A 21,086-nucleotide genomic window follows, 5' to 3' on the forward strand; every position below is an offset into this window, starting at 1 on the left:
CGGGTGGACTCGCAGTGACCGTTTGAGGCCGGAGTCACCCATTCCTGCCTACACCGAGGTGCTCTTTGTCGAAGTTTAGAAATAATTGAAAGGAATTATTTGATGCAGTCTCTCTTTGAGTGACAGCATTGCATACTAAATATAAGATTCGTAGTACAGGTTTTCTAAATTCAAGTTGAAGTGCTCTGGCCATGTAATAGCTTTGCAAATTACTTAACCTCTCTGAATATGCGTTTCTTCAACTTTAAAATGGGAATATCTTCTGAGATTTTTGTGAAGATTAAACAAAGCGCAGTATACATAGCATTAGACACTGTTTTTGGCAGGTAGTGGGCATTTAAAAATAGTAGGTGTTATATTACCTACACGTACTTTCAGGGTAGCTGTTTAAAATATTGAAAAACTCCAAACTTTTCTGTACAAGTAGAGAAGAAAGAATCTCAACCAAAGTTTAAGAACTTCGATCTAAAGGAATTTTCCGAAGCATTCTGCTCATTCATGTGACACAACCTTGCTTATCTCCGAAATGAGAAGAACTGAGTAAATCTGTAAAGGAGGGAACCACCACTTCACTGAGCATCCGACCCCTGGTCCAGCAGCGTGCTGGCCGTGTCACCTTCGATATCATAACCGCTCTTTGCCTCACTTGCCTCATTCGTACGGTGTAGTCGTTCTGCCTACTGCACCGGGCTAATAGGAGGGTCAAAGGAGTCTATGCGGAGGCAGTTAGAGGCAGGGCCGTACCAAATGCAGAGAGCGCCATGACGGAACGTTAACAGGCGGCAGTACAGTGTTATCAGTAGCCCTGTGTAGTAGTGATAGCATTATCGTCAGCAGCTCTGCTCAATGCTCAGAGAAATTGCGGTTCATATCTCGTAACTTCCGGTAAGATAAATGACATTTCATACATGAGAGAACCTGGGCTCGGAGAGGTCGACCGCCATCACAAAGTCGATCCGTAGCAGTTGGGATTTAATACAGATTCATGAGAATCCCAAAGCCTCCGCTTTCACCGTTATGCCTTCACACACCCTTCTAAGTTGTCTTTGATTCCAGAAGTTTCCAAAAGAGAATTTACTGATGAGCCAGCCATACCCTTCCACTACTGACAGCAGAGAGCCCCAGCTGTGTAGTTGGGGAAATTAAATCTTTATTCTACTTGCTGTTTCTTAGAACAGACTCTCATAAATTGAATATTATCCTCTAAAGTGGCTAGCTAATTTTTTTTTACTACATCTCATATGTTTATAACAGATTATTTAAGTCATAGAGGTTTAATAAACTAAAAAACTTGAAGGTTTTCGGAATGATTAACTTACAGATTTCGTGTAAAGCATACATACTTATTTTAGTTGATTTTTTTATACCATCGGGATAATGTTAGTAAATGCAAATGCTTTGGTTTACTTTAGTATTAACTGCTGTTGTTTTCAGATTCAAAATTATTTGGATTTTAATCTTTTGACTTTACCTATCTACAGCTTCTAATTCTCTTTCTAATCATGCAAATAAGCAGTTGGGAAATAAATGATTAACATTCAGTACTTTTTCATTATCACCCCTTCTCTCTTCTAGAGCTAACATCAGACCTCGAAACTCCACACCACCTAGTTTGGCACGAAATCCCGTCTCAGCTGTTCTTACAAGCAAGAGAAAAACACACGCTGAGAGCTACATGGCCAAGTACGTTTCGTTCTGATATTTTAATAAGCAATAACGAATGTATGTAGTTTTCCAAGAACTCTATACATGACTATATACCAGGCTTCTATACAAAATCTGATTTTTCTTTTGCCATCTGATTTAATCTGGTTTTAAGTTGTATGCTAAAGAAATAGTTGGTACATGAATAATATTTTTTCTATACCTTGTAGTTGTAGTTATTGTTATAAATTCTGCAGGATAGTTTGTTTAGTTCTAGCATTTGTGTCTTTTGTGTCTTCGCTTTTAACTGCAACATGGTTATTTTTACCTCGACAAGTTGAACTGTCAACCCTAATCCACTGTTCTTATAATTTTCAGCAGCATTTTAATACGTTTAAACTCCTTTAAATTCCTCCGCTGAGGTTGTGATTATCCATGTGCTTCCCTGTCTAATCTGTCACAATATTCGTCTAACTTTGACATTCACTCTGTTTTTAAGCATATAATGAAATCGTCCCAGTTACAGATATTTATTTTTTATATCTATCCCGACTTATTCTGGGAAGTTTTAAGGCAAGGTATGTAAATTCATGATGTGCAGTGAGATACAGTATTTTTTTTTTTTAATGAAAAAATAGAAGAGGAAAAATGAGAATTAAAAGATAATAGCGAAAAAAGAGTGAAGTTAGTCCACAGAGTGTTCCAGACAGTTTTAAGGCGAGGTACGTAAAGGTACTTGGCTCTCAGAAAAGTGAGGGGAGCTGCCAAGGACGGAAGTACGTCCCGGCTGTGACTCATCGCCACCGCTGGGAGGCTTGGGTGCCCATGTCTTATAGGAGAGGAGTTGACTTCTTGGACTGATGCAGAGTGGAGCGTTAGAAACCCAGCCGTCCCTCCCCTCCCCCACGACTCCTGCCCTAAGCCGAGGCTCTTGTAAAGCCCGCCGAGGGGCCATTCTGCACTACTCAGGTGACATCGTTACATTTGGCCTTGGAGTTATTTACAGGAAATACAGAGTGACAGCTGGGCAGCCTCGGCTGTTTCTCTTTCGTGGGGGCTCGCGGCAGCCCTGGCACTCGTCCTCTCTGGATGACCAGGTGACACATTGGGTGGCAGAGAACAAGCTCTCGTAGGTGGGTGTAGGGACAGTTTGATTAGAAATTCTGTGTCTCCGAGGGAGCCAGGATCTCTTATAACAGTCCCATGCCCATAGCGTCCAGGCTGTCCTGGGGGCCATGGTCAGGTCCAGTGGATTCTGTGTGCACACTGTCACCTGGAAAAACAGCTGGCGTTCCACCTTTTTATAAGATTGTCCTTAAACAGCCAGGAAGTTGTTTCAAGGTCAAAAGAGTTTTGTCAACAAATGGGTCTCAGTGAAGAGATGGATTAGGAAAAAAACCATCCCGTCAGCTAGGAAGTGGCGACCCCGTGGGAAGTCGTGTCTCAGCTGTGGCTGAGAGTGTGAGCGTGCCAGGTCATGCACAGCCATGAGCCTGCCTTCGCATGGGTGGAAGGGTCAAAGGTGCCATATCTGCGTATTCTAAGAAATTCTTCGCCGGAAAAATCACTGCGGCCGCCTCAGCGCAGTGGTTCCCTGGGAGCCACGCTGTCCGGCGTGAACCGCTCTTAACCCGCCTCCCTCGTTCTCACCGCTGATGAGCAGACACGAGCTCGCGATTCTGACCTCCGAGGCAGACGTGGAGGTTCCAAACTGCACGGAGAATCCTGAGTGAGGCAGCAGAAAACCAACGCAAGCGCCCCCCACTCCGAAGTCATCGACACTGTAGATCAGACACAGACGGGAACCGGAGGATCGATTTAAAGACATTGCCTAGGGATAAATAGAATGCCAAATAAGACGTTCGGAATTTCAGTATTTACTAAAAGAGATTCTTTTTCTTTATCTGAACTAGAAGAATATTCAGAGCGAGATCGAGCAAGCTTTTCTACTTGCTATGATGCCGTTTTCCCCAGTTCTGGGCCGAAAACAACTGATGTGACCTTCGCTCTTCCCCTCTCTTACCTCTGCAGGCCAGATGGCGACTTCGTGTCGGCACTCAATGGCGGAAACGTGAAAGGCCTTGAAGGGAGCTCTTCGGGACACTTACCAAAGTTCTGCCACGAGTGCGGGACCAAGTTCCCCGTGGACTGGGCCAAGTTCTGCTGTGAGTGCGGCGTCCGGAGAATGGTCCTGTGACGGAACCCGGGAGGGACAGCTAAGTCCACGGCGCGGTGGCCTTTGCTGCTTCTAGCTCCCGCGCCGCCGCTAGCTATTTTGTGCTAAAATTGTTCAAAACACTTTTTTCAGCCGTTTTTGGAGCATAATCCTTTGGCCATGTAACGTGCGTGTGTGTATATGTACATAGACTGTATATAGTAAACACCGACACCCACACAGTGCCGCTGCGGGGCGCGTCACTCACCTGTCAGAAGATGATCGCAAGGACATCGTTCACGTAGGTGTTTCTTCTGTGCCGTTGTTGTTAAAGCACATTAAGTAAACATCTCCAAACTCTCAAACCCCAGTGCTCAGCCCTTCATGCTTTAGGGTCAATGTTACTTTGAGCAAAAAATCAGAATAAACATTTTTGTTATTTGTGCCTGTTTTCAGACAGTGTGTATCTTAGTACATGGGATGCTCAGAATTTTGGAATGGAAGAGAATATTTTTAGTTACAATTAGTTATGTGAGGTCATTTTCATGTCTAGCTCTTCAACAACTAATTTTTTAAATATTAAAAAAAAAAAAAAACCCTAAGGTCTGTGTTACCCTTTACTTAGTGTATGATTAATTATATAATTTAAATATCTTTACTCATTATCTGAAGATGTAATTATGCAATTTCCTTTTCAGAGGCGCAGGCTGATAATACAAATGTATCCCATTCTAGTTATAATTGAATGATTTTTTTTACCTCTGTATTATTTGAAAGGATATTCTTTTTACTTCCAACTGCATCTTCGAATTTCAGTTTTTTCCTTCTTTTCTATAACCTCATGTGTAGAATAATTTTAATTTACTAGTTCATTTTTTGCAAAGCTTGAAAATATAATTATTTAATATAAGATATGAAAATTTCCTTCAAAACCTTCCATGTTTATTTCTATGTATCTGAATGTAGAATATAAAGTATTTTATTGGATTTTAAAACAAACCACCTTAGCTAATAATAATTTTGATAAATAATCATTACTGCAGGACACGGAGGTAAAAGGATTCGAATTTTAGTCCTTTGAAGTATAGTCAGATGTAGTTAAGAGTACATTAAGAGAATATCTGATTTCTCCTACTCGTATTTTCTTTTTAGTTTTTAATGTTGAAACACCATTTACGTCACAATAAAAAGCCACTGAAAATGCCTTGCTTTAATGTATACCTGACTTATTATGTACTTAAACATTCACAACAGTTTAATTATACTCTCTCTTTAGCTTTGGCTAAAACAGTTTTTAATCATTGTCACACTCAGTATAACCTAATATTTAGTATTAAATCTTGTTGCTTGTGTAGCCATTTCAGTGATTCAGTAGTGGTTTCTGTTGAATCATACCTAACAGCTTCGATCACATTATAAAGGTACGAGCAGATCTGTCATAGGCAATTTCTAGCTTCTCGTTTGTGATTCTGATCAACTGCAAGGATCAACGTAGAAATTTGTGGCTTATATTTTCTTTGAAATTCATTTATGCTTATACTTTATAATTTTATTCATTTGTTTTATTTTTTCATTTAGGCAGGGGATAGAAACTTAATGGTAATGGGAATTGTTCTTTTATTTACATTGCAGTTTCTATCCTGGCTTTTTATTAATCTTTTTTTCTGGTGGTTTTTATTCAGTCATATTGGTCAAAAGAAAAAATAGGAGTCTATCAACTAGAATAAGCTATAATAAATTTAGGAGGATAATGTACAATTAGTATTCCATTTCAATAATTTATGTTCTGTCCTAATTGTTATAAATCACATGAAGAACTTTTGTTTTACTGTTTTCTTTCACGTGTTTTTTAAGATCACGTAACTTTTTGTCTGCCCGAGGAAAGGGTGGATAAATGAGCTTAAAGAAATTGGCACGTGTTTGATTCTCACTGAATTTTATAGTAGCAAGCAAATGTTATAATGTACTACATGGAAAATGAATTCATAAAAAAATCATCCAATTCGAGAACACAGAGATTATTATAAATAGTAAGTAGGTAAAATATATTCACGAATTATGAAACATGTTATGACAATGTATTTAAATGCATTTTTTATATTACTTGCATATATTCTCACATTGATTTGTTGTGCAATAGTTCAAATTTTAAGATATTTTCCAAAATCTATGCATCATTTATTTTTATTTATTTTCACGAGTATTTGCCAGTGTGGTAGAATTTTAAAAAGATTGTAAGCATAAATTAAAATCTAAAAACTGCTTATATATTATTCTGAAAGTTAAGCTTGGAAAAAGTAAGGTTATTATGACTGCTGTTGTCTTGTTCACTCTGTTTTTTTTATTACAAATAATGTCTTCCTTTTTGAACCTATTCAATAAAGACATGAAACAAAAAAGTGCTAGTTGGTTTTCATTGATGTCTTTTAGCCAGACATAGTAGAAAAATAGGAATACACAGAAATATAAAGAAAATATTTGAAGTCAAAATACAGATTTTTTTAAATAAGAGAGATCTTTTTGACTTTTCGTGCCATCAGCTGTTCAAGAAACGATTACTTTTTTATTTGTTTTTGACCTCAAAGTATTATAAATGTTTTTTCACTAGATTCTTAAGACATAGAAACATTCTCTTCATAGCCAATAAAATGTAGCAATTGAAAACATTAGTGAATTCCAGGTTTATAAGAAACATGGATATTTCTAATTAGATAATAGACAGTTTAATGACAAAAAGTATTTTTGCTGAACAATTAATGATTTAGACCATCATGTATAAAATTTTCAACAGGAGTTATCTCGTGAGAATATGGTAAGATTAGACATGTTTAACTTTTGCTCCATGTTCCTTAGGCTAAAGGTGAATACTACCACGAGACACAGAGTCAGCAGAGCTCTCGTGTCTGTCTGCACTGCACGTACATGTATTTTATACAATAAGTGTGTTTTGAGTTCACAGCTACACAGAGTCAGCAGAGCTCTTGAGTCTATTTACACTGCAGGTACATGTATTTTATACAATAAGTGTATTTTGAGTACACAGCTACACAGTCAGCAGAGGTCTTGTGTCTATTTACCCTGCAGGTACATGTATTTTATACAATAAGTGTATTTTGAGTACACAGCTACACAGTCAGCAGAGGTCTTGTGTCTATTTACCCTGCAGGTACATGTATTTTATACAGTAAGTATATTTTGAGTACTAATAGGATGATTTTTCCAACTGACTATATTAGCTAATAGAGCAGTAGAGGATCATTAGAACAAAGTTTATGATAGCCACACTCATTTTTAGTCTCATTTAAAATTTTTCAGTTAAATATTATTGTCAGAATACTCAATTATATACCATCCAGCTTGGCTTATATGTGAATTTCTTTCTTACCACTAGGGGGTGTTTTTGGATAATATTCTCACCATCTTATTTTAAAGCCCTCTCGGAAATATAGGCATGATTTTTTTTTTTTTTTTTTTTTTTTTGGAAAACGTAATTTCAAAGATTTATAAGAGGTAGTTTTTTGTTGCTGTGATTTTAATAACCCATATGCTGATTTCTTAGGAACCTAGTCTAGCTCATTTTGGGCACCGGTGTGCTCAGAATTGATAGAAATATTGAATATTTACCTCAATAATTTGTTAGCAAAATTATATATCTCACATATTACTCATGCATATTACCAAATACTCCTGTACTATGGCTTTAGTATTTCACCTTAGTCGTACAACAGATAATCTTTAAGATAAGGATTTTTGTTTTCGATCATCCAGACTAGCTTAATATATGAGAGTGACATCTATTTAAACAGAAGTTAAGTGGTTAGATCAACTAATGTAAGATGCACAAAGCTAAAGCTTTATACTTAGCATTTAAAATATGCTTTATATGGCCTCCGTTCCGTGAAGTGCTAAGAATCCAGAGAAATAAGAGGTGATTCAGATTCTGCCCTAAAGTGGATATAATTTATTTGGAGAAGCTGATATGTAAACAGATGATTACAACATAGGACAGAAAGAAGGATTTCTTTTAATAGAACTTTATTATAAAGGAACCCACAAAATGCCGTAGAAGTGTCGAAAATGGCGCTTCTTTCTTATCACGAGCTCTACGGCTGACCGTTTTCTATTTCCTATTTGTCTTCTCCGTCTCGGTGCTTAGGAGGGAGTCTGGAAGGAGGTGAATGACGACTGCACTACCGTCCATGGGGGAACGGCAAGGGAGTCTGCGCGGTGTGGCCTGTCGGAGCTGTGAAATGTGGCCGCTTCGACTGTCTCGATGACCCAGCGACAGCGGCATCGGGTAAATTACTGTTAATCCCATTGCTCCATCTTCTCTTACAGTGCTCTCTGCACCTTCTCTGTCCTCTCTCTCTGCCCAAGAGCCTCAGTTTCTGTGCCTCTGTTGACTTTCTCGGGATGCACTGGGACTAGCGCGTTGCCAGTCGTGCTGAGCGGTGGTGAGTGTGCTCAAGGAAATGCTGATTTCATTCATCAAATCAGCAATCTTAAATTATAATAAAACTGAAAACGGCTACGGGGCGTTAAGATGAATGACCTTATCCGCTGACGGTAGAAATAGAAATGGATAATACCTTTTTCAAAAGTTGGCTATGTTTATTTTTAAAGCCTTTAAAATATTCACGCCTAATAACCCAGTGATTTTATTTATAAGATGTACTTCTTGAGGGACTGATCACAAATATGGAAAAATATCTATGCGAGCACATGTAGTAGCACTATCATGGGTCTCGTGTACCTTCTTGATTTTATGTTCAGTGAAGGATCGGATTGTGGCACAGTATTAAAAATCGTGTCTTAAAAAATCCTGTTGGATCACTAGTCATTAGGGAAATACAAATTAAAACGACAGTGAGGTATTTCTTCATGCCTGTTAATGGCCATCATCGAAAAGATGCCATAACAAGTGCTGGTGAGGATGTGGAGAGAAGGGAACCCTCGTGTACTGTTGGCGGGATTGTAAACTGGGACAGCCACTGTAGAAAACACTGCGGAGGATCCTTAAAAAATTAAAAACAGAACTCCCTTACGATCCAGCAATACCACTTCTAGGAATATATTCAAAGGAAAAAATAAAAAGCACTAATTCAAAAAGATGTTTTCACCTTCATGCTCATAGCAGCATTATTTACATCGGCCAAGACATGGAAGCAATCTAAGTGTCCACTGAAGGATAAATGGATAAAGTTGTGGTAGACATAAACAACGGAATATTACTCAGCCATGAAAAATGAGGATACATTTGTGACAACACAGATGGACCCTGAAGGCATTATGCTAAGTGAAATAAGATGGAGAAAGAGAAATACTGTATGATCTCATATGTGGAATCTAAAAAAAAAAAATCGGACCAGTCACTAGACACGAGGGTAGGAGGGGTGGGGGGTTGGGGGAAGGTGTTCTAAGGGTATAAACTTCAGTCATAAGATAAGTAAGTCCTGGGTACGTGACGTGCAACATGGCTACCGCTGACTCTGCTGTGTGATACACAGGGAAGTTGTTGTTCAGAGCAAATCCATCAAGTTCTCATCGCAAGGAGAAACTTTTTTGCCTTTTTCTTTTTATTATATGAGAAGGTGGATGTGAGCTGAACCTAATGTGGTAATCATTTCATAATATATGTAAATCAAACCATCATGTTGTATGCCTTAAACTATACAGTGACGTATGTCGATTATGTTCCAATAAATCTGGAAAAAAACCCTGTTGAGATGTGTGAAGTGAATCTGACAATGTTAATACATAGGTCGTTTATTATCAAAGGAGAAACATTATCCAAAGTAAGCAATTTGTCTGTAATACTGTATGAAAATATTTTTATATACAGATATAGTGTCAGAATTAAATATACACATTCCATTCATTAAAAGGCCAACATATATTATTCTCTTAAAAATATACTTCCCAAATTGCAAACTCATTTAGACTAGTTTTATTATACAGACATGACAGAAGAAAATCAGTACTGCGGTTTAGCATCCTTAGAACAGGTGACTTTTGTGAAATGATTCTTTATTTTCATTTTAAAATATCTGCTATGCCATTTATTGGAGGCACCACGCTATGCATTCATGGTTAATTACATCTCCTGATACCTCTCTATGGACTCCTTTATGCTGCAGCTTTAAGACGTATGATTCTTGTTCGCCTGGGTATTACCCACATCTCACTGTTAACTGTGAAACATTTCCAGCACAGAAGACAATTTCCACTCTCAATGCAGTATACTCTTGCAGAGTGAGTCATAAAATTATTTTGATAATAAAGCAATGTTAATTTTTAATCCTCGGAACCTTTATATACTTCACAGATTTTATGTCTCCTTCCGGAATTCCTTAACAGGTTTAAAAGGTGTTATTGCAACTAATACCTTACATTGTCTTATAAAACTGACACCAGCTGATACATATCCACATCCACGTGAAATAGTCCGCTGATAGTCCGGTTTCCACCGTTCATGCCCATCTTCTAGTACCACAGTATTTATTTCTCAATTGCTCTCATCCGTTTTTACCGGGATACATTCAGAAACTTCTAGGAGGCATTCCACTCCCAAAAATTGCGTGAGCACGAAGATTCTTGAAGGATACACCTAGAGTTCGCATGTTCTTATACTGTCCCTCCATAGCTTTCAATGCTCTTTAGTGCCACTCAGAATTTTATTCCAACAGGTTTTTATCTTTTCTAGTAGTATCTTTAGGAAACACATTTCATCCAGTTTTTTCTGTTCTTTTAAAGATTTTTTCTCTTCCTACAGAAATATATAAAAAAAAGTTTTAAGCTCACATTTTTATAAAAGTACACATTTTAAAATAATCAACCTTTCATTACCATCCTGTGAGTTTATACTGAAAATTGGATGTAATGGAAAAGAGAATTTTGCATGATATTTTCAAACTAGGACTTCTAACGATAGTTGATAATTGATGTATAGGAACTTGAAGGTTGTTGTGGTTTAAGATTTAAAATTCATTATAGAGCTATGTCAGGTGGCTGCCATTTTCACCACTGCAGTAGTGGACATAAAAACGCTGTTTAAACTTTTGTGAGAAAGATATTTCTAGATTACTCGATTAAGTTTTTTAACATGGAAAAAAATGTATCTTTTGTAGAAGGACTAGTTAACACTGAAAATATCCAGAGTATTTTGGCAAAGAAGGTTAATAAGGATCCACCTGACTTCACTGTGCCCCAAGGGCCACCCCAACAGTCTGGTCATCACTAGAGTGTGGAGGACACCTGCCCTAGAAGCTAGTTTTCAGTTCCTGACAAGAATCTTAAAAAGTGATACCTGTACAGCCTACAGAGTGGAAAAGATTCCGAACATGGGACAGACATATGGGGGTACAGCTCTGCATAGACTCAGTTATAGTCCTGTGAGCCCCTGGGAAGTGGGGCGAGTATGGGGTGGGGTCATTCTTCGTTCAGATAAGCAGTTATTGGCCAGGTATGGTGCTCAGTGCTTTCCATACATTGTTTCATTTTATCTGCTGAACCTTATGAAATGGATGGCTTTGCCTCTTTTCACAGACGAGGAAACGGAGCCGCAAAATGGACGAGCTGCCACGGTCACGTGTCAGGTAAGTGCAGTGACTGCGTCGTGAGCCCGTCTGTCCTATTTTTAGTTTAGTCACACATTTGGATCTCTGTTAGTTATACATTCAGTAACACTAACACATAGCTTTTACGTAATCCATTTAAAAGATCAGACAACAAATTTCAAAGGTAAATATAAAGGAGAATTTCTCTTTTTTGTTTTTCATGAGCGTCCCAGGACATATTTAAAAAAAGTGCACATTGAGGTTCATGTCACTAAGCAGATTTTAAATATATAAATGTGAAAATTTAATGACTTTTCTCTGAGACCAAGATCGAACATTCATTAAAAAGACAATTTCACCTCTGGGAGCAAAAGAATTACCTGCTTTTTTAAAACTTTCCAAATTTTCTTAGCCAGAAGCTCTCAATGTATTTATATGACTCATGTATTCATTTTAACTTCTCCGTTTCAGGCGGAATTCTTAGGTTTCCTGAGTCTCACTCGCCCTGCTTCTTGCTCTAAGAGGAGTAAGGAATTTCCACGGTCCCATGTATCTCCTGGTCAGATGACATTGTGACAGTAATGGAAACGTGAAAGAAGACCCCAGCACTCCTGTGGACCAGGTGTGTTCATTTTTACATGTCCCATCCTAATTAATATTTATATCGTTTTAACGTTTAATCAAATTTAGATAGTCTGTTTTACATTCATAAATATATTCTGTGTTGCTGTATAATTGTATACAATGATACCTAATAGTATGTGTAAACATAAATATAGAATATTCATGTACTGTTATACACGAGACATGATATATAGTATATATGGTATATATATGGATTCCCGTTTTTAATTTGCATTTCTTTACTACCTAACAAGGATGGCTTTTTTCCTCCATATGCTTCCTTTCTAGTTTATTTTCTTCTATATAGTTTATTTATGTCTTTTGCCTATTACCTAGCGATGTTTCAATTCAGTTGCTTTTTTAAAAAAATCAGTGCTCTGATATATCCCCCAGCTTCTTTTATTTAAAAACAGTGGATTTTTTTGAAAAAGCAGTTTAAAGGGATCTAATTTCTAAGGAATACCGCCTTACTCTTTTTATTAACATTATAATGAGTATTTTCAAAACCAACCATAAGAAAGAAAATTCCAAGAGAAACATTAAGGAATTAAGTTGAGTAAAAAGCTGATAAAGAAAGAATATTATACAGTTATTCTCACCAAATTCTTAGTGGGTTGGGCTTCACCCAAGGAAGGTTGTTTTTTTTCTTTTTCCTTAAAAACAAAGTTACATTTACAACATTGATTATTAATTTTTATCACTCCTTTCATTAATATAACTGTTAATTTGCATATTACTCTCAGCTCATCTGATCTGTTTAAGAATCTACTTTAGATTATTGATTGTTAGTATGGCAGAATACTAATTCCATTTAGAAATGGAATACAGGCATACCTCGTTTTATTGTGCTTCGCTTTATAAAACGCTTCAAAGATCCTGCGGGTTTTTTACAAATAAAGGTTCGTGGCGACGCTGCATTGAGCACATCTGTCAGCGCCCACAGTTCTCCAGGGTTTATTCACGTCGTATCTCCGTGTCACATTTTGGTAACTCTCTCAATATTTCAAATTTTCCATTACTGTTCTATCTTTATGGTGATATGTGACCAATGATCTTTGATGTTACTATCGTAGTTGTTTTGGGGTGCCACAACTGCACACGTACAAGACAGTGCGTGTAATTGATAAGCATGGCGCATGTCGACTGCCCCCCAGACCAGCATCCCCAGCCCTCTTCCCTTCCTCGGTCTCCCCAGTTAACTGCCCTGCAGCTGCCTCTGTGTGTTCAGTGAGGCAGAGTTGCATCTCACTTTAAGTCAAAAGCTGGAAACGACTAAGCTTGGTGATGGGACGTGTCGAAAGCCGAGACAGGCCGAAAGCTAGGCCTCTTGCGCCAAACAGGCAAATTGTGAAAGCAAAGGACAAGTTCTCGAAGGGAATTGAAAGTGCCACTCCAGTGAACACATAGTGACAAGAAAGTAAAATGGCCTCGTAGCTGACGTGGAAAGCGTTTTAGTGGTCTCAGTAGGTCAGACCAGCCCGACACTCCCTTAGCCAAAGCCTAACCCGGAGCAAGGCCCTGGCTGTCTCCCGCTCTGTGAAGGCTGAGAGGCGAGGAGGCCACAGGAGAGAAGCCAGAAGCCAACCTCCTGCTAGGGGCTGATGCGACGGGTGACTTTAAGTTGAAGCCGGTGCTCTGTTACCATTGAGAAAATCCTAGGGCCCTTAAGAATTATGCTAGATCTTCTCTGCCCATGCTCCCTAAATGGAACAGCAACACCTAGGCAATGGCGCATCTGTTAACACCGTGGTTTTCTGAGTATTTTAAGCCCACTGTTGAGACCCACTGCTCAGGAAAAAAAAGATCCCTTTTAAATTATTGCTGCTGATTTGGCAAGGCACCTGGTCACCCAGGAGCCTTGACGGAGATGGACAGTGGGATGGATGAAAGTTGTTCTCATGCCTGCGAACACAGTGTCCATTCTGCAGCCCATGGGTCAAAGAGTAACTTCAACTCGCAAGTCTTATTATTTAAGAAATTCACTTCAGAAGGCTATAGCCGCTTAGACAGTGCTTTTTCTGGACATGCTATTGCATACTCAATGGACTACAGTATAGTGTAAACATAACTTATTTGCACTAGGAAACCAAAATAGTCACGAGTCTCGCCTTATTGTGACATGCACTCTATATTTTGGTGGTCTGGAGCCCAACCCGCAGTATCTTTGAGGTATGCCTGTATCAGGGAAAATGAAGAAGCCAGAGAGTCAGTCTTCTGAATACCCCAGATCTGTAAGTCTGCACGGCGTTAATGCCCAGCACGGCGTTAATGTCTGTGAAGTATGAGAAACTAGTAGAGAAACGTACTGAAGCAGGGACAAAACTAGAATTTTAATCAATATGAAAATTAAGCCATCGTTAAATTGTTAAATCCTGACCATAAATTTTATCATGCTTTACCCATCAGAAGCCAAATGAAATAAACAACGGTAAAAGCCTGTGACACGCTTGACACATGAAGAAAATTCAGTGTGCTTCACTATCTTTAGCATCTTACCCAGTCATTTCAAGAAAAAGGTGGACCGCATCAAGTTAGTTAATTTTATAACATAATTTTATTTAATTTCGAGAATAAATTACCTGTGTTTTCGCTCTCTACAGTTAGTCGATTTTGGAACATGGTGATCCATGGGAAGCCCAACACATGAGAGGAGAAAGTGCAAATATAGAGCATGCCTATAACCCTTTCCCCGTCCTGGGCCAAGAGGTGACATCGCTAGTCTGTCCTGCAGACTTTTCACGTGAGCCCTGACTTGAGGCTTCCACTCAACACTGTGTTTCCAACGGTCACTACTAAGCAACTGCAGGTATAAGCAACATAAAACCCAGCTGCCGTTCCTGCCGGACAGGATTTCAAAACCACTGTAAATGAGGATTAAGAGCCACTCGGCTAGACTTTGAAATCTTCATGAATCTTGAGCTTGGCCTTGTAGGATGCAGAGAACAGGACAGATCATATTTATAGAAAGAGAGCAGTAAGCGAGGGGACAAACGGGGAATGCGCTTGGCAGATCCAGGACACCAAGCGGAGGCTGGCTGGCTTCGAGGAGACGGCGTGACAATTGGGGGGTGGGCACTTCTGCCCCCTTCCTTGCTGGCGCGGTCAGCGGGGCTCAGACATAGTCTGATCACTTGGCCTTCGGTGGGCAACTACTGGGATTGCAAAATGAACACACACACTGCCCTTTCTCTGTCGTAAAAATTTCTATCACTAAAAATTTCTTTAAAAAAACAAGAAACCTTTTGGCTTTGTGTGGCAGTTGGTAAAATTCATGGACAGGGTGTAATAGTAATAATAACAATATAGCATTTATCGAAACCTTTTGATACTAAGCACTTTCCATGAATTATGCCATAGATACTATATTTTTCCTCCAGTTTGTAGATGAAGAAGCTATTGTCTAGTCTCAAGATAATGCCTTCCAAACTCTGCTTTGTTATTTAATAAACACTAGCAGAGAAGCAGGGGAAAATTAGCCCTATACTTATCAAAATTATTAGAGCAAAAGAACAGAAAATTGTCAGACATAGATATGTCCAGTTTTAACATATAAAGATATTTTTTGAATACATTTGATTACCTGTTTCATTGGCTATGAGTTCTTATAAATGTAAGCATATATGGATGTATAAATTACTAATGAGTTTCAGAGATAAAGATTTACCATTCCCTACCCAACTTATCAACTTATCACACTTCTCTCTTTGAAAGTTATTATGGCAATAAAGTAGGCATTCATTTATTATCTTTCCCCTTTTATAAACTATTAATTTGCCCTAGCCAAGAGATGACTAGGTCCTTTCCAAGATGAGATTTTCCTCTCCCAGAGTTGAATAAATGTATTTCAACTTTAAATTCTCATCACATAGAATTCTATGACAATGGACATGACCGTCAAGGAATGGTAGTACCCTATCACGGGAGTAGTTTATATTTTCGTTCAAAGTAAACAGTCTTCAGCTTACCTTCCTGGTGCAGTTCAGCAGTTTCAATGTGCCCTGTGAAAGTACTGTTAAGTGGTGCTTGAATTCCTCCTGGATATTCATTTTAAGAAATTGCTTCAACTTGCGAGCAGCACTTTTTAAAAACGTAGCTTCCTATTACAGAAAAATCAGAAGGCTATGGTTTAAATAAAATATTACACGATAAGCAATCTTAAGGATCCTAAAGCGAGAACTGTGTTGCTAAAGAACACCCCACCCCCACCCCAACTTTCTGTTCCAGTTAATCACGTGACTGACAAGTAACTGGACTAAAACCGTTTAGCTCCTAGGTGACAGCCTGAAGTGCCTAGAACTTGGTTTAATGATTATCTGACTTTTTAAATTCTCTTTCTTTGTTATATATGTGTGATCTCATCACTTACGGGTCAACATGTAACAAGTTTATTTAATTTTAGACAACATAACCAAAGGAGAGGTCTCCTGGGAAGCAACAATAATAGAAGGTATGTGTGATTTTTTTCTTACTGTTATTTCGTTGGCACCTTTTGAGTTATGGGTGACTAGCTGGCAATAAGAAAGGGTCGTCTGCACCTAAAACAAGTTTTTCAGATATTTAAGAAGTTAAAAAAAATGTATGGGTATACTCTTAGATGCCATGAGGTTAATTCAGCTCTAATGAGTTTTTAAAAAGATATCGAATGCCACATAGGTTTTTCTAGAAAGAAATGACACAGAATTTTGCTGGATGTTTTGTAAATTGTATTATTACACCAACTAGAAGTGGTAGTGGTGTGAAGATTAGCAAATATTGAAAGAAAAAAATTTGAAATGCTCACAACTAAATTATGCCCATAACTCGTTTGTGTGTGTATGCAAGCGGTCGCTCTAACAAGCATTTTATAGCATAAAAAAGTCAGAAGTGAGAGATATGTGTGTCTTTGAATTCAGCAGTTCTTCTAATATTTTCTAAGTAAAAAATGAAATGCTAAAATAAAATCATAATACTTATCAAATAAGCACAGGGCTATTCGTAAAATAAAAGTATAAAAGAAGACCATAGTATAGCTTAATATATCAGCGGTCGTTGTCTAGTTAGAACTAAAAAATAATGTTAATATAATCAAATATAATATCTAACAGATAAGAAAAATATAGGCTTCTATGAAACTAAGCTCAAATGATATATAAATTCCAAATAATGGTCATTACCTTATTATCATCACATGAATGCTTTTTAAAAAAGTTAGGTTCATTATCCAGGCAATTGCTCTCATTTTCTCTCCTGTCCTATAATAAATAATAAAATTACATGATTAAACTGGGGACTTCACTAATATGTAATTATAAAAAGACAGCGTTTAATATTTAGTATTTATATGTACATTTTAAGGAAATAACCTTAGCCTGGCTGGGCTGACTAGGCATGAAGAATACTTTTCTATAGTTGAAGAATAAACAAGTATATACAAAAACCCCCACATATTTAGAGCTTCCCCCAGATTCCATAGTTTAATCTCAGAAATAATTGAGAGAATCTGGCCCGCTGGGGGAAACAAAAGTACCTATTTTATACAGATAAGATACTATACATTTTGAAATCATGAAGTTGAGATGCATTTAAGAGGTTATTTGGTCCAATTTCCTGCCACTATCAAACAGAAACAAAGGGAATTTACATTAGAATGAAGGGAAAACCTCTCTCGATAATGAGAGTAAAGCTGAAAGTCATTCTACAACATTTTTAACAAGCCAAGTTGTCTGGGGTGATTGAGGTAGAATTTTGCTAAGGACCCATGGAACTGAATGTGTGTGTATTGTAATGTAGGAGTGCAAAGGCGGATGGGTACGTTCTCATATTTCATTTCTGAGGAATGTAGTAGTAGATGGTGGGGATCACCCGAGTCGAGAATTCAGTTGACATATTAGGAAGAATTTCCTAAGGATTCTTATGCACAGGGTTGGACAAGCTCTGTCCAGCAAACTAGCATTTAATTCCATGCTATCAGAGCTTCTAGAAGGACTTCAAGCAATCTTAGTCACCAAAGAAACAGGATAAAAAGTGGAGTAATGGCAGGATTTGGTTATGGACTTCGGATCATCTTCTGCCTCTTAAAAAAGTGTGCATTACTCTTGTCGTTTGTGAAAGGGAACTGCCCAGCTCAGCCCTGACTAGCTAGTTGTCTCCCCTTGGGAGGTGTGAGAAACACTGGTAAAGTTTACAGTCCGGGGGAACAGACTTTTACCAAAAGACCGAGATCTCATCACAGGGCTGTAAAATGCTTCCTTCCTCCCCACCCCTCACCACTACATTACTAAAAGCCTCTTTACCACAGATCCTTAAACCCAAGACATCCTGTCCACATTTCAACAAAAAAATGACAAAGCCTACTAAAAGGCACAAAAGCACAATTTGAAGAGACAGCAAGTATCAGAACCAGAGTCAGATATGACAGAGATGTTGGAACTTTCAGACCAGGGATTTTTCAAAACTATGATTACTATGCTAAGGGCTTTAATGAGAAAAGTACACACCATGAAAGAAAAACGGATAATGTAAGCAGACAGGTGGGAATGCTAAGAAGAAAAAAAAAAAATCATGAAGAATTGTTACAGATAAAAAACACTGTAACAGAATGATAGGCTCTTTATCAGACTAGACATAGCTGAAGAAAGAATCTCTGAACTTGAGGGTATGACAATGCAATCTCCCGAAACTGAAAAGCCAAAAGAAAATAATACTGGGGGTGGAGGGGAAGGAATTTCTGAGAACGGTGGACACCTATGGTGTGTGTAACACGTGCATAGCGGAGTACCAGAAGGAGAAGAGAGAGAACAGAAGCAATATTCGAAGCAGTAATGACTGAGAATTTTCTCCATATTCATGCCACATACCAAACTACAGAACCAGGAAGCTCATAGAACACCAAGCAAGATAAATGCCCCAAATCCTATACTAAGCCACAACATATTAAAACTTTAGAAAATCCAAAATAAAGAAAAATTCCTGAGAAAAGCTTTGTGTGTGGGTGAGGAAATCTTATAAAAAAGCGAACAATTATATCCAACTGCTCCTGGAAACACATGCAAGCAAGAAGAAAGTGTAGTGGAACGTTTAAAGTGTTGAGAATGGAAAAACCACCAAACTAGGATTCTGTACCCTGAGAAATTATCCTTCAAAGCTTTCCTGAGATCAGGAACAAGGCAAAGACGACCCTGTCACCAATGCTTTTCAATACCATATTGGAACTAGAAGGTACGCAAATTAGAAAGGATGCAATAAAACTGTCTTTTCTATTATGAGACATGATTAACTATGTAAATAATCTAAAAGAATTGAAAAAGAAAACACTTCCTGGAACAAATAAATGATTACAGCAAAGTTGCAGTATAGAGGTTATAGACAAAAGTTAATCATTTCCCTATATACCAGCAATGAACATGTGGAATTTGAAATTAAAAACACCATTTACAGTAGCACCTCCCAAAATGAAATACTTAGGTATAAACCTAGCAAAACATGTACAAGATCTTTATGAGGAAAACTATAATACTCTGGTAAGGAAACCTAAAGAAATGAAGAGCTATCCCATGTTCATGTGTAGGAAAACTCAATATTGCCAAGATGGTAGTTCTCCCCAGTTGATCTAGAGATTTATTGCAATCTCAGTAAAAATCCCCACAAGTTATTTTGTGGATATGAACAAACCGATTTATATGGAAAGGCGAAAGATCCAGAATCACCAACTCAGTATCAAAAGACAAGGTCAAGTCAGAGGACCGACACCACTCAACTCAAGACTTACTACGGAACTGCAGAGATGCAGACTGTGATAGTGGCGAATGGAACGGAGCAGAAGCCCAGAAAGAGACCCGCATAAGTGCGGCCTGCTGATCTCTGACACAGGAACAAAGGCAACAGAATGGAGCGACGAGTCCATTCCACTGGTGATGGAACCACCGGACGTCCACATGGGAGACGTGAGTCTAGACACAGATCTTATACCCTTCCCAAAAGAAAAGAAATGACTTAGGATGGATCACAGTCGTGAATCTAAAGCAAAACAATAAAGCTCCTAGAAGGGAACACAGAAGGAAACCTAGATGACCTTGGGTATGGCAGTGACTTTTTAAATAAAATTCCAAAGGCATGATTCATGAAAGAAATAATTGATCATTTGACTTCATTAAATCAAAATCAAAACTTATATATATATATATATATATATATATATATATATATATATATTTCCCCTGATTATAGTAGCACTATCCATAGCCACATATATGGATGGGATGTATGTGTGTGTGTAATATATAACATATAATATACTGTATTATATAATATATGTGTAATTTATATTACATTAATTACAGTAGCTCTACCCATATTCATACTATATGTCATATTATTTAGCTTAAGTGCATTATATATTACACGCACATACACTCACACACCCCTACCTATCTCTTTGAAAACAAAGCTTGCAAATTAAAAATTGGTGAAAGATTGGAGGAGGCCCAGTTTTATTTCCCTTGACTGGGAATCCTGCCCCACCCTCCTTTCTTCCAGGAAGAAGCTTGCTTGAAAATTCTCCTTGGTGTGGCCCAGCGTTTGTCTGTTGTTGTTGTTGACTCAATCGACAGACTTCATTTTGTTAAATACAAAAATAGATCTCTCTTCAAGTCTAGATTTTTGCTTCAGTTTCATTTATTATTTTTTCTTCAGAATCATTTATTTTTCATAGATTAGCTCTCTGGACTTTGTTTATAGTATCGATTAGCTTCTCTTCATTGTCCATATACTCATATACACAGACTAATAGGCTTGTGTGTATGTGGGATGTGTGTGTGTGTGTGTGAGAGAGAGAGAGAGAGAGAAGTAAAAAGATAATGTGTATAGTTGTATAGTTATATGAATTCTTTGCCTCTTCTTTTTTGGAGATTTGACATGTCTGTCCGTGCAGTGATTACAACAGTAAAGCCCTCTTCTTTTTTGTACGCACATTGTTAGAATATAAGCCTTTAACTTCCTGCCTGATGGAGATGAGCTTCTGTCAAAATACCGTGTGATTTCTGAAATTCCCTAGTGACAACCACTAAGGTCGCCCCGCCTGTTCTGGAGAGGGGTCACGTCACTGAGACCAGAGCATTGTCCTGGGTGTC

General features: G+C 38.0%; 2 protein-coding genes and 1 long non-coding RNA gene across 12 annotated transcripts in view; 2 read left to right on the forward strand and 1 right to left on the reverse strand.

Annotated features, from left to right (window-relative positions):
- Positions 1–6,198, forward strand: part of ZC2HC1A (zinc finger C2HC-type containing 1A) — a 36,516-nt gene extending 30,318 nt beyond the window's left edge. For all 5 annotated transcript variants that reach the window (XM_039841915.1, XM_039841917.1, XM_039841918.1 and 2 more), the window contains 2 exons: positions 1,576–1,683; positions 3,676–6,198. In XM_039841915.1, coding sequence (XP_039697849.1) covers positions 1,576–1,683; positions 3,676–3,841 — 274 coding nt within the window. In that variant the 3' untranslated portion in view covers positions 3,842–6,198. The remainder of the gene's footprint in view (positions 1–1,575; positions 1,684–3,675) is intronic.
- A 1,330-nt stretch (positions 6,199–7,528) lies between these two features.
- Positions 7,529–21,086, forward strand: part of LOC120585529 (uncharacterized) — a 73,598-nt gene continuing 60,040 nt past the window's right edge. For 2 of the 3 annotated variants that reach the window (XR_005648398.1, XR_005648395.1), the window contains exons 1-5: positions 7,529–8,096; positions 11,345–11,394; positions 11,827–11,977; positions 14,386–14,509; positions 14,580–16,426. This is a non-coding gene — a long non-coding RNA (uncharacterized LOC120585529). The remainder of the gene's footprint in view (positions 8,097–11,344; positions 11,395–11,826; positions 11,978–14,385; positions 14,510–14,579; positions 16,427–21,086) is intronic. The other variant, XR_005648396.1, reaches the window with a different exon arrangement.
- Positions 9,550–21,086, reverse strand: part of IL7 (interleukin 7) — a 36,877-nt gene continuing 25,340 nt past the window's right edge. For 2 of the 4 annotated variants that reach the window (XM_039841921.1, XM_039841920.1), the window contains exons 3-6: positions 17,133–17,210; positions 15,945–16,076; positions 12,579–12,632; positions 9,550–10,565 (exon numbers count right to left, since the gene is read on the reverse strand). In XM_039841921.1, coding sequence (XP_039697855.1) covers positions 10,446–10,565; positions 12,579–12,632; positions 15,945–16,076; positions 17,133–17,210 — 384 coding nt within the window. In that variant the 3' untranslated portion in view covers positions 9,550–10,445. Of the gene's footprint in view, positions 10,566–11,735; positions 11,912–12,578; positions 12,633–15,944; positions 16,077–17,132; positions 17,211–21,086 lie in introns of all 4 variants that reach the window. The other 2 variants (XR_005648394.1, XM_039841922.1) reach the window with 2 other exon arrangements.

The sequence above is a fragment of the Pteropus medius genome, unplaced genomic scaffold (genome assembly GCF_902729225.1).
Source record: "Pteropus medius unplaced genomic scaffold, Ma_sr-lr_union100, whole genome shotgun sequence".
In the NCBI taxonomy this organism is placed as follows: Eukaryota; Metazoa; Chordata; class Mammalia; order Chiroptera; family Pteropodidae; genus Pteropus; species Pteropus medius.